Below are 11,209 nucleotides of genomic sequence, written 5' to 3' on the forward strand. Positions count from 1 at the left end.
ACCCTCTCATTGTAGCTCTGCCTTTCAAACAAATAAAATTTAAAAAATGGTGACGGTGACAGTCCCCTGTGCAGACAGAGGGGTGAGGGCTCCTAAACCAAGCACTGTAAGGGAAGCCCCTCGCGCACAGCAAGTGCCAATCAGATGGAACTTAGGGAGACATGGTGGGTGTCTGAGGGCGGTGCGTTCTAGCTTCCTGCTCGTGCAGCACTGGCTGGGGCGTGAGGGTGAGGCTGGGTGGGCCTGGCTCCCACCCTTCCCCCTGCTCCGTCTGGTTGGTCACGGTCACGGTCACTGCAGGTGGACAGTGCCCTCCCCAGCCTCCCGTCTCCGCCTCTTCCCCGTGGCGTCTGTGTGTCCTGGGGCCTCGGGATCCCAGTGAGGACTGTGGTCAGAGCTGACTTCCTGGCACCACGGCGCACACTCCCGCTCCGGCCTGCCTCTTCTCCGGAGAGTGAGAGTCAATGCGCCCACTTGGCCTCCACCCGGGGCTGCTTCCTGCAGAACTGGCCCGTGTCCCTGCTCAGCTGAGTTCCCTATCAGGAAACAGAGGATTGTCCCCTGGGTCCTGTGGAGCCTGCTAAGCAAACTTCATAGCATCTGACACCTAAGGACTTGCAGAAAGTGTGTACGGAGAAGCCGCTGCGTGTACCCCTTCCAGGACCGGCTTAGCTAAGCGGGACTCCCTGCTGTTGCGCACAGTGGCCGCTAGAGGGCAGAAGTGGTTAAGCCAACACCACCGTGGACCAGTCCCAGCCAGAATTACAGGGTGGACGAGGAGGGAGGGAGAGGTAGGATGTTAGGATCGTGAAAAAGCTGCGTTGTTCTTTTCCCCTCGGGCAACAAATGGAGGAGGAATGAGTAGATAGAAGGATTGAAGTTGGACTTCCAGAAGAACTTCCAGAACACAAAGTCTGCTGACCAGAGTTTTTAAAAAAACCATCCCAGAGAAAGTGAGGGCTGTGACAGCCTAGGGCCTGCACGACCCCAGAAGCTGCCCTCAGCCTTCCTCCTGCCCTCAGGGACCCAGTCTTGCAGGTGCAGCAGTAAGGTAACTTTATTGTCAGGCTGGCCACCACACGAGCTTCCCCTGTAGCCAGGAATCGTTTATACAGGCAGAGGGCTCTCTGAGGGCCCTGGGCAGGGGGCGGCCATGGCCCTCCAGCCAGGGCGCCTCCGCTGGAACGAGCTGGTTTGGCTTTTGTGGATTTCGGGTCTGGGGCCGAGAGCACAGTCCGAGGATTCCTCCCCCTCTCCCTGGTGCCGGAAGCATGCATAGTGTCAGGGTGGATGGCGTCTGGGCAGGGCCTTGGCCAGCCAGTGCTTGGCCCCAGCTCCCTGGCTGGCCACAACCCAGTGGTGCCCCCAGCAGCAGGGGGGTTAGGCCCCGGGCAGCGGGACGTTTCAGAAGCGGGAAGAAGTCACTGCCCCCCGCCAAGCTGTAATGCAGCAGGCGTCTTCAATGCCGAAGGCGTAGCTCAGAGGGTCCCGGCCAGCACGGGCGGGTCTGCGCCTTCCCGGACCCCGTGAGCATCTCCAGCTGGAGCTGCTGCCTCAGAGCTGGTCCGTTCACGCAGACCGCCCTGCGGCCAGCAGGCAAGCCCAGGGCTGGCTGAGTCTGCCTCTCCCATCGGGCCTGGGGAAGACAAGGGGACAAACTGTCTTTCCCATGCTTTGGAGAAATCTCAGACAGGTGCTGTTGGGACGGGAGAGAGTGCTGGGCAAGGAGGAAGCTGTTGGGGCTCTTTCCGGGGTGCACCTGCCCCGAGCTCGGGCTGGCCTCTTCCCTGGAGAGCTGGCCAGCTGCTGACATGCACCCCCACCCACTCATCCAAGCCCAGGGCTGGCTGTCTCCTCTGGCTGGACGCTGGAACTCCAGCCTGGGGGCTCTCAACAGGTGAGCTGGAGGAACGCAGGTGACTCTCGCTACCCCTGACCCCCTCAAACACCAGTGTGGCTGCTCTCCACAGGTCGCTGGGCAGGCACCCAGGGGCCCCGCGGGGGCGGTGCAGCAAGGCTGGGTGGGCACGAGGTATCCTGCGAGGAGCAACGAATAGGAGCCCAGCGCAACCGCGCAGCCAGCTCAGGGCTCAGGAGACGGCGGTGAGGCGCCCACTGCCCTGCAACTGCGCATGCGCCGCGCTCAGCTCCGCGGGGAGAGACAGTAGGGTTTCTGGGGTTTGGGCTTCCGGGGATTAGTCCCTGTGCCACCATTGCCGTCCCCTGCCCAGGTGGTTCCCCGATCCCACCCAGCCCTGCCTCCAGGGAGGAGACGAGAGGGAGCTGTGGACTCCTGTCGCAGGGTCTGTCCCAGCCCTCCCAGCAAAAGCCAAACCAAACCATCAAGCCGGATGCGGTGGGGCGGGGCCGGGGCTGCTCAGATCTCGATGAGGCTGGCCAGGCGCAGGCAGAGGGGTGCGTCGGCCGGCATGGCACTGCGCTTCAGCTGGTTGCCGTCCAGGCGCAGCACCTGCAGCTTGGAGAAGTTCATGACGTCCACCACGGAGCAGAAGCTGCTGATGGAGAACTCTGTGGGCACAGAGGGCGGGGGCACTCAGCCTCGGCGTGACAGCCGCCTCCACGAAGGCTTCCGAGCAAGGGGAGGGCCTTGCAGCCTTGGGGTGGACATGGTGCAGGATCCCAGTCCAGCCAGGGGACGGAGAAGGGGGCTGGGCCTACAGCCCCGCCTCCTAACCCCGCCCTCCGTCCCTCCCCCACCAGTACTTTGCAGACCCTGGAATGTCCTTGGGTGTCCTTCTCGCCAGGACTTGATATATTTTTTTTTGTCCTGCCCGTGGGCAGCAGAGGGAAGCAGAGGGCAGCAAGGGACCAGGCAGAGCCACTTGCAAGGCTTGATTGCTTTTGGAGAGGGAGGGCTTTGCTGAATTGCTATGAGCAGGAAGGCTGGAAACGGAGAGGTTTAAATCGGGAACATCTCCTGCCACTCTGCAGAGAGAGAAGTGGCAGGAGGTTAAAGGGAGGACGCCTGGGCCGAGAGACAAGTGTTCCAGGCCCGGGGCTGCCAGGGGAGCGCGTGCAGGGCTCCGAGGTGAGAGGGAACCCAACCCCTCAGTGCCATCCCTCTGCCTCCCGCACGTGACTCCATCACGGGCTGCTTCTCTCTCCAATCTCAAAAGAAGACCCCTTTTGGAAGTGTCGCCCCTACAGCACACAGCCCCCCTGGGCAGGCAGGGCTGTTTGGTTTTGAACGTGAACCCTTTTGCCACCTCTCCCCTGCTTGTCCTCTGCTGGACCACTTCTCCCTCTGCCTGTCCGGGACAAGTCACCTGCCTCTGTCTCCGGTCTACTCAGTCACGTGAGACGAAAGACATGGAGCTCAGACGCAGGGACCGCGGCATCACGGCTGCACCTGAAGTGCCCGACACCTCGCCGCCCAGCACACAGCAGAGGGCAGGATCAGGCTCGGGCGCCCCAGCAGGGGCACCTGGGCTGTGGTTCCCTCAGAGGTGTCCCTCAGCTTGCAAAGGGGGTCAGGAGCTGTGTGCATCCTGGAGCCAGGTGGGGGGGGCAGCAGAGCTCTGTATGACGGCGGGCGGGGGGGGGGGGGCTCCTGCTGGGCGAGTCCGTGGGTGTGCAGGCATCAGAGAGCGGCTGCCGGAAGTGTTCTGGGTCAGCATCGTCCTGGGCGCACGGACAGTGGCTGAGTGGCCATCTGTACGTGCTGCTATTGAAGTCTCAGGTAAGAGAGAAGAATGGAGCGAGTCGAGCCGGCGTGAGGCTGCAGCAAATGACTTGTGCTGCAGATGTGAGGCTAAAACCACCGGGCCAGGGGGGACTGCGGAGCGGCCCCCTCCGGAGCGGGCACACAGATGGCTCAGCCATGTCCCCGAGAAGAGATTTGAGGGCCTCTGAGTAGGCGGGCGGGGGTCAGGGCCCTGGCCAGGGGCTGAGTCTCTGTCCCCAGCATATGGGACCTGGGGGGAAGCAAAGCGGCTCAGCCCAGCGTCCCTTCCAGCCCTAGGGGACTGAGCTAAGGGCTCAGGGAGAGCTCCCCCCGCAGCCTGCAGGCCTCACACAGTCTGCAAAATCCCTGGCTCCCAGCTGCCTGGACACAAACACGAGGCTCCCATCTCCCCTCCCACTGAGCGTGTGGGGAGCCAGGCACCCCGGGTAGAACAATTCCCACCACCCACGGGCACTGCCAGCCCCCCTGCCCGTGTCCTGCGCCGGCCCATGAACAGGGCAGGGCTTCTGCCCGGAGCCACGGGAGGACAGACTGCAGCCCAGATCAAACACTGACGCGGTCTTTCCTGTGTCCTGGCCGACCCACCCCGCTGGGTCCCAAAGCTTCCGAATGACATTCCCAGCCTGTTAGTAACTGGAAAATCTGAGAGGGCTGCTGATGGCGGCAGCTGGGGAGCGGCTGCCAGGAGGGGACCAGGCCTCAAACCCTGCAGGCCCCGGAGTCCCTGGAGTCCCCGTCCTCCTCTGCCTTTCCCTTCTCTGTGCCTCAATTTCCCCACCTTTGCAATGCAAACAACAGCAACAACACAACAACAGAAACCGTACTCGGCCCAGCAGGTCGCTAGCAAGCACAGCTGTTTGCTGCCTGAGGCTGGAGAGAGCCGAGAGCCATCCAGCCAAGGCCACAGGCGCGGGCCGCCCACGGCACTGGGGAGTTCTTGCCTGGTCGAATGGAGAGCTTTCTAGCCCCCACCCCGGACACCACTAAAGGGGCATTATTTCTTTGCCACCTGGTCTGTGAGCGGCAGACATGGCTCTGCGTGAAGGCAGGGAGGTGACAGACGCTCCCGTAGTGTCTCCTCCCGTGCCCGCTTCCTCTGTCTGCTGGGGCCATGCGGGTCAGACGTGGACGGAGCACAGCACGGGGCGGGGGGGTGCTTCCACGCAGCCTCCCTCCTGGACTGGGCAGTGAGGGTGGGCGGCAGGGGAGCGAGCGCTCGGTGGCAGGGGAGACGGTGAGCAGCCCTCAGACCCTGCGAGCAGAGCCATTGTCCCCAGAGGATGCCCCGCCTGCCCAACAGCCACCTCCAGGGCTGGGCCACCTTCCTCAGGGGGCCGGCCAGCTCCTTAGCATCTCCCTAAATGCCTGGGCTGTTCCCTGGGGGGGGGGGGGCGCTCAGGACCTCTCGCTCACTTCAAAGTGCTCCACCTGCGCCATTACCGAAGCCCCTTCCCCGGGAGAGGAGCTGAGAGAGGCGGGCAGGCGGAGGAACGCTGGCTCTGGCTCGGGACCTGCCCGCCTGTGCTAAGGGCCAGGGCTGCTGAAATGGGCTTTGCAGTACCCTTCGGGCGCCTCTAGGCGTCTGCAGGGGTGAGGGTGGGGCCCTCCTGCAACAAGAAGCCCAGTGATCTCTCCCCGCCCCTGCCCAGCGGCCACCCCAGGCTCCCACTAGCCTGGGGCAGGACCTCTGCCCTGCCACCAGGGGCCCCTTGGACTCCAGGGGAAGACTGGTGCCGCCTTCCGCTCCGAGAGGTGGTGCAGTCCTGCTCACCAGCTCCTACGCTCCAAAGGCAGATAAACAGCAGAGCACGCGGCCAGGCTGCGGGGGCTGGGGCGGGTCACGCGGCCACCGAGGCTCATTCTCTTACAGGCTGGTGTCTAAGGACGGACACCTCCCACGAGGGACCTAGAAGTTGAACTGAGACTCTTCATCCCGGGGGACCGTCCCCTCCCTCCCAAACCTCTCCAAACTCGTCTCTCTCTGCCCCTCCACACACCACTGCTCCTTCTCAGGCACTTGCGCAGTGCTCGCTTCGGCAGCACTTACACTAAAATTGGAACGATACAGAGAAGATTAGCAAGGCACATGCAGCCCTTGGCAGTTGACCTGGTAAGTGACCATCGGTGGCTCTGTCCTGCAGGCCGCCATCCATGCCCACTTCTCTCCCAAGACCCGGGTGGGAGCTTGCCCCTCCCGGGGAAGTCTCGGGCCCCCACCCGCACCCCGCTGACTTCTCCCAGCACCACTGGCCAGTGCAGGTGCTCGCTACCCTGCACCCTGTGGTCAGGGCCGAGGCTGGTTGTGCAGGCTGCTGGGTCTCCGGCCGTGTGGCTCCCCTGCTGGTGTTTTGCCGGCACGGCCGCGAGCACTTGGAGCAGAGCCACTCCAGTGACGCAGCCACGGCTGCCGGGTGCCCCCGGGGCCGAACTCTCACCATTGATCCTGTTGCCTTGCAGGTAGAGGTTCTCCAGGTTGGTGCTGACTGGGGGGATCTTTTGTAGCTGGTTGTAGGAGAGGTCGAGCTCCAACAGGCTGCTGGAGTTGAAGGTGTTGGAGGCCAGGCCGCTGTTGGTGAGGCTGTTGTGGGACAGCCGCACGTATAGCAGCTTGGGCGACCCCCGGAAGTAGCTGTCGGGGACGGTGTAGACGTTGTTGTGCTCCAGGTAGAGCTGTTCGAGGGCCGAGGGCAGCCCGTCGGGCACCCGGCGCAGGTGGTTGTAGCTCAGGTCCAGCAGGATGAGCGAGCGGAGGCCCCTCATGGAGCTGCCCACCTCCTGGATCTCGTTGTGCTGCAGGTACAGGGCCGTGAGGTTCTCCAGCCCCTCCAGGGCGTTGTTGGGCACGCGCGAGATCTGGTTGTGGTCCAGGTGGAGCTCCCGCAGCGAGCGGGGCAGCGGGCCCGGCATCCGGGTCAGGTTGTTGTGGTCCAGGTACAGCCTCTCCAGGTGCCTGAGCTTGGAGAAGACCCTGCGGCCCACCTTGTCGCTGGTGATCTGGTTGCCGTGCAGGGCGACCCAGAGCAGCCCGGTGGCGTTGTCGAAGACGCCCTCCTGGATGGCGGTGATCTGGTTGTTCTGGAAGTAGACGTACTTCATGCGGGACGGCACGAAGGGCAGGTACTTGAGGTTGCGGTTGTCACAGTACATGGCGGTGGGGAAGTTGGGGGGGCAGTCGCACTCCTGGGGGCAGTCGCGGGGCTCCGGCGGGGACGGGGAGCCGTAGGCATAGGCCGGGCCCTCTTCCACCCCGTAGGGGTATGGCTCGTAGGGCTCGTTCGGGTAAGGGTCATATGGGTCGTAGTAGGTGGACTGCTGGCTGCGGAGGTAGTGGAACCACCAGTGCGGGTCTTCGTCATACTGGGCCCGGGACAGGGAGCAGAGCCCCGCGAGCAGCAGGAGGGAGGCCCACTGCATCGTGTCTCTGTGCAGGGAGGGAGAGAGGAGAGGGAGCGGGCATGAGTGAGCCTCAGGAGGCCGTGGCACAGAGCTGGGCAGCGCCTGCTTCGGCATCAGACGCCTGGGCGCAGGAGCTTCGCTCGCCCTTGCTCGGTGCACACAGCCCGTGGCCGGCTCTGCACACATGGTCCGGCTGGACCGCGGCCACGGGGGCGGGCGGAGAGCTCCATGCATCTCCCCTGGTCCCCTGGTCAAGGAGGAACAGAATGGAGTTACTGCATTTAGAGGGGTAGGTCCACGGCAGCCTTAGCCCCAGGCAGGTTCTGCCGAGGTAGCTGGAAACCCCACAGCCGTCGTGTGTGTGTGTGTGTGTGTGTGTGTGTGTGTGTGTAGAGGTGTAGGGGTGGGAGTCATGGGCTCCTTGGGCCTGGATTCACATCCAGTTTGGACTCTCCAGGGAAACACTATTTTCCAACAGTCCAAGGACAAAGCCCTCTGGCTCTTCCTGTCCCGGAGAAACTTCTAGAAGCAGCTTGAGCATCAAAGGGGAAAATCTGAGCCACTTGGGAAGCTCTTTGGGGCTCTTAGGCAGGCTGGGGTTTTCTGGCCCTGGGCGTCTGGGGAGGGGTGTGGCCCCTCAGCGGCCACCACGGGGCCTGGGCTTTCCTCCAAAGTGCCACTGTTGGTGGCATTCGGCTGGGTGAGAAAACCCTCTGGTTAGCAGTCTGTGGTCATGCATGCAGCTTGGCTGGGCCTGGAGGAGCCCCATGTGGGACTCATCTGGAGACGGGCACAGATCCCCTCCAGCCGGGGGACATGGGGTGCGGCACAGTGTGGGGAGGCCGAGCTGGTCTGCCTCCCTGTCTTCCCTGGAGCCCAGTGAAGTGTTAGCACCCTGGGGACACGGGGCCAAGAGCAGTGACTGAGAAACACCGACAGATGGAGGGGACACTGGAGGTTCTCACGTTTGCCCAAGGGAACGCGGCTTTGGATGGGGTTCTGACACCCACCTTGGAGCGTGCCGGGCCACTGTGATGAGGCCGGGGCAGGCTGAGAGGGCAGCGCGGGGGCTGGGGGCCCCTGGGAGGGAAGTTGAAGGTATGGAGGGAGGGGTGCAGTAGTGTGCCTTCAGGTCTGGGGAGCCTGCCCCTATTACCTCCCTCCAGGGCACTGCACAGCCTCTGTGGGCACCTTCCAGAGAGTCACCCTCGGACAGAGAACTCCCAGGGCTGTCCTGGGTCTGGAAGAGTCCCACTTAGCCGCTGCATTGCTGTTGGGCCTTGCTGGGCCGGCGACCGTGGACAGGGGACAGAAAGGATAATAAAAGCCAGCCTCAGAACTGATGGGAAGGGCCTTGGTGGCCATGCTCAAACTGCTGGCCACTGGCTCCTCCAGGCAGTCCCCTGGGCCTGCCACGAGCCACTGGGCTGCAGAAGAGCTAGCAGGCATTCTGGCTCATCCTCAGGCAGCCCAGGCCTCAGACAAAGAGCCCCAGTGTTCTGAGAGGCAGACTCGACTGCCCACTGCCTGGGCACGCTGGCTGCTCCCTGGCTGTGGCCAGGCAAGAAGACGGATGGAGCAGCCTGCTGCCAACTGTGCATTTTTCCATGCACAGCCCTGGGCTGCTGCAGGACCAAGGTGGTGGCCTAGAGGCTGGCACAGTGAGCCTCTGTCTCTGTTTCTCCTTTTCCAGACTGGGCACCTTGGCAGCCAAGAGCCACAGTCCCCTTGAAACCCAGCTTTCCAGGGTCTGTGTGTCCCACCCGCTCTGGCCTCTGCTTAGAGCCAGGGCTGCTGAGAGGGTTTGGTAGGGGAGCTTACGCCTCCCCCCGATCCCACTGCCTCTGTGAGCCACGTAGCTTCGGGGTTGGATACTCTTACCTTGCTTCCCACAATGCCACGGGTCCACCTGTGCTCAGCCTTGCTAAGGTAGAAAGCTCGGGGACTGACACACCAGGAGCTGGGGCGGGGTGGGCGGGGGGCACCTAACTCAGAACCTGCTGCTGTCCTCTCACTCGTCTGCCCTAGAGAAAGGTCTCCTCCTTCAAACGGGGAGCTGTCCCCTAACCTGGAGGGGACCCCAACGGGACGCACAGCCCCCTGGACACAGCCGATGCTTCATCCGACTCTTAACCGCTCCCTTGCACTCAGCACCTCATGCATGCTATACAAAGCAGCATTTAGGACACCCAGGGCTCGGGCCACCCCCAAAGTGCCCCAGATCTCACAGGGTTGAGGTTATGGGGATCCCCACATTATTTGAACTTTTACATTTTTTTGTGCCTGAGAACTGGAGGCCCCCCCGAGGACCGCAACGGAGATGTCCCGCAACTGGACCTCTTGCCCTGGGCAGCATCCCTCGGGAGCAGCCCAGACTTGGGGGGAAGGAGGATGGCCCACCCCTGCCCTCTCCCAGGTCATGTCTTCGACTTCCTTTATGGACCGACAAGGGACAAACCCGAAGTAAGATGCCTGCACTTACCTCGAGCTGAGCGGAGGAAGAGTGCCCACGTCCCTCGGTCCGGCCTCCTTGGGCTGCAGAACGTGGGCGCGAGGAGAGCAAAGTGAGCTCTGCTGAGAGTGCGCGGCCGTGCCAGGCCAGGGCCCGCCCCCAAATTCCTAACCAGGAGCCTGGAGAGAGGGGTTGCGGAGCGGGCCGGCTCCCTGGCGGGCGGCAGGGGCGGAGCTCGCCAGGGCGCGCGGAGACCCGAATCCGCCCCCGGCCCGCTGGAAAACCACCTTCTTTCCACTCGCCAATCTTCCAGGGAGTTAGCGCGCGCCCTGGACGCCAAAGTGCCTGGGTTTCTCATTAAAGCCACAAAGGCAGATGTGAGCAGGGGAGGGCCCGGGTTTGAGGAGAGGTGTCTTTAACCCCCGAGCGGGCCCCGAGCGGCCCGCGGGCAGCTGTGGCCCCTCCTGGCTCCAGCGCCCCCTACAGGCAGGTCTCAGACCGGCGGCGACGCGCGTGCCTCGCGCAGGGCAGGGGCTGACTCCAGCTGGGACCCCCGACTGCCCTGGCTCCTTCCCTGACACTGGGACACACGCAAAAGCAAGGAACCTCATTTCACAGCACCTGCCGCAGTGGGGAGGACTGTGGGAAGACCCGAGCTAGGCTAGCACGCAGCTGAGGTCCCCTGTGAGGCAACCATGACCACAGCGGTGCCCATTATACAGATGTAGAGTCTGGGAAAGACGAGGTCTAGGAAGGCGGCAGAAGCTAGACCGAGAAGGGGCTTTGTTGGTTTTGATTTTTGAAAGTTTAAGAACAGCACGTTTTAAGAGGGGGAAGCAATGGGATCTGGTATATGCATGCATACATATATATATATATATGTATACTTATATATAAAGATTCATTTTATTTATTTGAAAGGCACAGGGACAGAGAGGGAGACAAAAATCTTCCACCTACTGGTTCACTCCTCAAAGGCTGGGACAGGCCAAAGCCAGGAGCCAGGAGCCAGGAGCCAGGAGCCAGGAGCCAGGAGCCAAAGCCAGGAGCCAGGAGCCAGGAGCCAGGAGCCAGGAGCTGCTTCCAGGTCTCCCATATGGGTGCAAGGGCTCAAGCACTCGGGCCATCCTCCCTTGCCTTCCCAGGTGCATCAGCGGGGAGCCGGATCGGAAGCGGAGCAGCCGGCGCTTGACCCGGTGCCTGTGTGGGATTCTGGCGTTGCAGGAGTAACCTACCATGCCACAGCGCCGGCCCCTGTCTGACATTTTTTAGAGCACATGGGAGGGGTCATTGTCTGAGGAAATGAGGCCCCAGCCCAACCTCGAGGAGACAGAATGGCAGATTAGATGAGTGTAGTGGAAGAGGGGCTAGCATACTTACTATTTTTTTTTGTGTGTGTGTGTGACAGGCAGAGTGGACAGTGAGAGAGAGAGAGACAGAGAGAAAGGTCTTCCTTTGCCGTTGGTTCACCCTCCAATGGCCGCCGCGGCCAACGCGCTGCGGCTGGCGCACCGTGCTGATCCGATGGCAGGAGCCAGGTACTTATCCTTGTCTCCCATGGGGTGCAGGGCCCAAGCACTTGGGCCATCCTCCACTGCACTCCCTGGCCACAGCAGAGAGCTGGCCTGGAAGAGGGGCAACCAGGACAGAATCCG

At 62.7% G+C, this 11,209-nt stretch overlaps 1 protein-coding gene and 1 pseudogene across 2 annotated transcripts; one reads left to right on the forward strand and one right to left on the reverse strand.

The window, feature by feature from the left end:
* Window positions 1-1,039: 1,039 nt before the first annotated feature.
* On the reverse strand, window positions 1,040-9,889 carry FMOD (fibromodulin). 2 transcript variants are annotated; one of them, XM_051821140.3, is made up of 4 exons: window positions 9,585-9,889; window positions 6,142-7,127; window positions 2,341-2,529; window positions 1,040-1,636 (listed from the first exon to the last, which is right to left on the reverse strand). In XM_051821140.3, the coding sequence occupies exons 2-3, from the start codon at window positions 7,118-7,120 to the stop codon at window positions 2,378-2,380; spliced, it is 1,131 nt and encodes a 376-aa protein (XP_051677100.1). In that variant the 5' UTR covers window positions 7,121-7,127; window positions 9,585-9,889; the 3' UTR covers window positions 1,040-1,636; window positions 2,341-2,377. The 2 variants fall into 2 exon arrangements, with proteins under 2 accessions (XP_051677100.1, XP_069911218.1); XM_070055117.2 differs by having other exon boundaries at window positions 1,040-2,529; window positions 9,585-9,849.
* LOC127483617 (U6 spliceosomal RNA) lies at window positions 5,731-5,797 on the forward strand (annotated as a pseudogene).
* Window positions 9,890-11,209: the final 1,320 nt, after the last annotated feature.

Source organism: Oryctolagus cuniculus, chromosome 13, assembly GCF_051225735.1.
Source record: "Oryctolagus cuniculus isolate XC-2025 breed Fujian yellow rabbit chromosome 13, ASM5122573v1, whole genome shotgun sequence".
Taxonomy (NCBI): Eukaryota; Metazoa; Chordata; class Mammalia; order Lagomorpha; family Leporidae; genus Oryctolagus; species Oryctolagus cuniculus.